This window comes from Galeopterus variegatus, unplaced genomic scaffold, assembly GCF_000696425.1.
Source record: "Galeopterus variegatus unplaced genomic scaffold, G_variegatus-3.0.2 Scaffold3980, whole genome shotgun sequence".
NCBI lineage: Eukaryota > Metazoa > Chordata > Mammalia > Dermoptera > Cynocephalidae > Galeopterus > Galeopterus variegatus.
The window spans coordinates 228,572-233,848 of NW_007730091.1; the positions used below are offsets into that span (position 1 = coordinate 228,572).

At 46.5% G+C, this 5,277-nt stretch overlaps 1 protein-coding gene across 1 annotated transcript in view; it reads left to right on the forward strand.

The window, feature by feature from the left end:
* LOC103602026 (unconventional myosin-If-like) overlaps positions 1-4,956 on the forward strand; it is a gene marked incomplete at its 3' end in the record, with an annotated part of 25,612 nt that extends 20,656 nt beyond the window's left edge. The window contains 2 exon segments of the mRNA XM_008586426.1: positions 1,123-1,208; positions 4,875-4,956. Coding sequence (XP_008584648.1) covers positions 1,123-1,208; positions 4,875-4,956 — 168 coding nt within the window.
* Between the last annotated feature and the right edge of the window lie 321 nt (positions 4,957-5,277).

The following is a 5,277-nucleotide window of genomic DNA, read 5'->3' on the forward strand; positions in this document are numbered from 1 at the left end:
CACCCCCCGTGCCGGGGCACCCCCTCGCAGACCCCGGGGGGCTCCAGGCTGCAGCCCCCCACACCCACCCTGGAAGGAGCCTGCCAGGCCCCCCCAGCCAGGGCTGCAGAAACCCACCAGCCACAGCTTCCCCTATTCAACGGGCAGCTCCCCCTAATAGGACAGACCACCCTCCATTGACCCCTTACTTGGACAACAGACCTGACAGGGCCCTCACCTATGCCTGCAAACCCCCCAAACCCCAATATGAGCTGCAAACTGAACCCCTTCCCTTCTGATCCCGTTAGCTCAGCTGGTTAGAGAGCAGCCTTACAACACCAAGGTCATGGGTCTGGATCCCCATACTGGCCAGCCACCCCCCACCCCCGCAAAGAGCAAATCCCCAAGGCCCCAGGTGCATGCTGTAAGCCAAAAATTGCTGGAGCCCTCTACAAACCCTACCCAAGGCTATAGAAATCCTCTGGCCTCCAAGCCTGGCCACAGTCTCCTCCCCAATTCACAGCGCTGTAGATTCTCCCTTCATGCCTCCGTGACCTCAACAGGAGCAGCAGATTCCTACCTGTGGTGCAGCCCACCCATCCCTAAAATGGCCTAGAGCGCCTGTGTTCCCTCAGCTGGGGCTGCAAAAGCCCTGACCAGGACTACATAGAGCCCCCGACGTTAGGCAGCAGACCCAGCCCTCAATTCTGGCTGAAGCCCGCCCCGCCTCCAGGAATCCCCAGCCAGGGCTCTAACCTCCCCATCAGCCCCCCAGCTCCTAAATTGACCAGGACACAGATACCCACCCAATCTAACCTTCTGACTCCATGTAAGTAGCAGGGACCCCCTGCCCAGACTGCAGCCTCCCACACTCTGATCTGGGCTGCAGCCCCCACCCTCCCTCACCTCTGACCCAAGCTGCAGGCCCCACCCTCCAACCTCAACTAAAACATGGGAGCTGGGATCCAGGCTACAGCCCTCTACCCCCTATTCTGAACCATAGATTCCCCTTCCCCAACTGGAGCTGTAGGTACCCCCTGATCCTCTGAGCCAGAGGAGGCCTCACGGGACCCCTGACCAACTGGGGTAAATACACCCACTCACGTCTCAGCCCCTCACTCCCCCAACACCACCTGCCTCCAGGTCTCCTACGACGTCAGCGGCTTCTGTGAGAGGAACAGAGACGTTCTCTTCTCCGACCTCATAGAGCTGATGCAGACCAGTGAGCAGTGAGTAGCCCCCATGGGCATGGGGCCTCCAGGCAGACGCCCCTAAGGGGATGGGCGGAGGATCAGGGACCACCCCATCTTCTCCAGGGCTCCCATCACACCATGGACTTTGTGAAAGTGGCTGTGCAGTCAGACAGTGTTTCTATTGACTTGTTCTGATATAAAAACTCAAGGTACACAAGGAGAAGTAAGTGCTGTCCTCCAGGCCCCCCAGGTCCCCTCCCCAGAGAAAACCCCTGAGACCAGTTTCTTATGTCCTGTCCAAAGCTGCTCTCTGCAAACCCAAGCATCCATTGTGTGGACAGTTTCCCTTTTTACACAGTGAAAGCACATCATGCTTTGCATATCTCTGTATGAACTGGAGTCACCTCCCTGACCACAGCTACGTCTAGTTTCCATCATTTAGCTTTTTGTACCTCAAAATATTATTTACGCTGGGGCACCATTTGAATCTCTGGAGGATGGAGGAATGGACAGTCAGAGAGCACGACTGCTCTCATTGAACTCACAGCCAAGAGACAGAAATTAAATTAGAAAACAAAGACAATTAGAATATAGCATCGGGGGCCAGCCCGTGGCTCACACAGGAGAGTGTGGTGCTGATAACACCAAGGCCACAGGTTCGGATCCTATATAGGGATGGCCGGTTAGCTCACTTGGGAGAGCGTGGTGCTGACAACACCAAATCGAGGGTTAAGATCCCCTTACCAGTCATCTTTAAAAAAAAAAAAAGAAGAAGAAGAATGTAGCATCAGGTGTAAATAACAGGACAGTGGTCCTTAAGTGTGTTTCCCGGACCAGCGACATGGGCATCCTCTGAGCTCCTTACAAATGCAAAATCTCAGGCTCCACCCCAGACCACTTGAATCAGAATCTGCATTTTAACAAGATCACCCCAGGCCTCCTGGGGATCCACGTACACATGGGATTTGAGAAGCACTGATTTTGATCAGTGCTGTCCAATATATTCTATATCCAATATCATGCAAGTTATATATGTCATTTTTTTTTTTTACAATCTTAACAGATTTTATGTTATTGGCTGGAATGCTCTAAATCTTGAAAGCTTTTGAGAAAATCTTCAATTCCCAACCCCTTAAAAAAGTACATTGAACCAGGAAAATAAAAGATAGAAGTAGTGATCTCTGGACAGACACACAACAGCATGCTTTAGTTACTACCAATCCTCAACTGCTATCTGGTGATACTGAATGCTCAGAAAGCAGAATGTTTTCAAAATTCATTATATAGGATCTCACCAGTGCAAAGAACCAAAAATATTTATCTGTTGCCTCTGCTCACTCTTAGCAGACCATTCTTTAATATCTAAGGTGTAATTATACATTTCACAAGCATTTGTCACGAGTCAGGCTTAAAGGTTTTCTAAATAGTGTGTGTGGTACTAGAAAGGTGCTGTATAAAGTCAGCATCAGTATTAAGCTCGTGGACTCTGTAACGAAATAATATAGACATTTATTGAAAATGAATATAAAAATCTGGCCTAGAGAGACCAAAATGAAAATATGCAATATTTTTAATTTAAGATAGTCAAAAGTGTGTTTAAAAAAAAAAAAAAAAACTCTACACACTGTTTAAGACGAGTATGTGTAAGGTGTAAGAAGTCTTCTTTTATGTGCTGTACATATGTCATTATTTTATTAATTTATTTAGTATTTAAATTTATTTATTTTTGATGATACATATTTATGGGGTACAGAGTTGACTATCAGTATTTGTGTACAGTATTTGACGATCAAATCAATATTATTAGCATGTTCATCATTACAAATTGTAATTATTCTTTGTGTCCCTAAAACAGCCTTATTGAAGTATAATTTACATACCATTAAGTTCATCCATTTTAAGAAGTGTAGAATTCAATGATTTTTTAAAATATATAGAATTGTGCAGCCATCACCACAATCCAACTTCAGGACATTTGCACCACTCCAAAAAGATCTCTTGTGACAATTTGCAATCCATCCCCCTTACCACCACCTGCGTAGTTTAAAATTTTTCTAGTACATACACTTAAAAAGCAAACAGATAAAACAGGTACAATTTTAAATGTTTTATTTAACTACACAAACCCGAAATATTATCATTTGAATATTCAATCAATGTAAAAATTGATGAAATGTTTTACATTCTCTTGTTCCATACTATATAGTGTGTTGGGGGGGGTTATTTGTTTTGGGGTTTTTTAGCAGCTGGCAGCTATGGGGATCTCAACCCTTGACTTTGGTGTTACCAGCACCATGCTCTAACCAAGTGAGCTAACCGGCCAGCCCCACTATACAGTTTTTGGAATTCAGTGTGAATTTGAACACTCCCAGCACCTCTCACTTGGGACAGGCCACATTTCTAAGGCTTCAGTAGTCACATGTGACCAGTGGCCACCATATCGGAAGGCACAGAACTAGAGCGTGGTTCTCAAAGTGGGGTCTCTGGACCACCAGCGTCAATATCACCTGGGAACTTGTTAGACATTATCAGACCCCAGCCCAGACCTGTGCATGAGAAACTCGAGTGGTGGGACCCAGCAATGTGTGTTTTACAAGCTCTCCTGGTGATTCTGTCACCTGCTTAAGTCTGAGAACCACCAGGAAAAATTTATAGAAAAACTAAATAGGTAGAAGGCTAGAGAGCGAGGAAGGCATTCATTGATTCTTTCTTTTTAAATTTCTTTTAATTATGGTAAAGTACACATCGCATGAAATTTATCTTTTTAACCATTTTAAAGTGTACAGTTCAGTGTCATCAAATACATTTACACACAGTGTTGTGCAGCCGTCACTACTATCTAGTTTCAGAAGGTCTTCATCACGCCAAGTGGAAATCCCATTTCCATTAAGCCGTCCACTCATTTTCTATTAGGGGGCTCAGAGAAAGTCTTATTGAGCCGATGTGGGAGGAAGCCGTGAATGAACCAAAAGTCATTTCACCAGTCCCCCATCTATGGACACTTAGGTTGTTTCCCATCCTTGCTAGCCCAAACAGGGCTACCGCAGCAAGCATCTTTATATGTATTTCTTTGCACACACAGGCAAGCACGTACATGTAGGGTAGTTCCTATAAAGGGACCTACCCCTGTTACCCTAAATGCTGCAACAGGGCTGGCCAGTTCGCTCACTTGGGAGAGTGTGGTGCTGGTAACACCAAGGCCACGGGTTCAGATCCCTGTACCGACCAGCCACCAACAAATAAAAAAAAAAAAAGGAATGCTATATCAATTGATGTATTTTAGTACTTAACTTGATTCTATTTAATGTTACCCTAAATGCTGCAACAGGGCTGGCCAGTTCGCTCACTTGGGAGAGTGTGGTGCTGGTAATACCAAGGCCACGGGTTCAGATCCCTGTACCGACCAGCCACCAACAAATAAAAAAAAAAAGGAATGCTATATCAATTGATGTATTTTAGTACTTAACTTGATTCTATTTAACTTGTTACCCAAGTTATGCACGATCATGGAGGAAGATGTAAAAAGTGTATATAAATCGAGGAATGAAAAGGACAAAACCAGCCCTCCCATCTCACCCTTCACAGCGCCCCCACATTCAGGGAGAATCATACTTTGCACCGTGGCACTGAGGCAGCCCCACTTCTGGGGGTGGGCGCCATGGGGTCCAGTTGCATCTCCAACCCCCCCTCTCCCCTGCCCAGGGCCTTCCTCCGGATGCTCTTTCCCGAGAAGCTGGATATCGACAAGAAGGGCCGCCCCAGCACCGCCGGCTCCAAGATCAAGGTGGGGCTGGGGTCTTTCCGTCTCTATGGATTCGACTACTCTAGGGACCTCATAGAAATGGGCAAGGGGGAGTTGGACATAAGGGGGCCTGGGTCCCACCCTGCCCAGCCTCCTGACTCCATTTCTCTCCTCATTCCAATGTCTGTCTCGCCTCCATGCCCAGGGCCTCTGCCTGTGTCTGTGGTATCCTCTGTCCAGCGGGGTCTTTCTACAGATCTGGTTTAGGGGGCTTGGACCAGTTTCCTTGGTGTGGCCTTCAACTCCCTAAATCCAGACGTGAACCACCATCCTAGTCAATTTTTTTTTTTTTTTTTTTTTTTT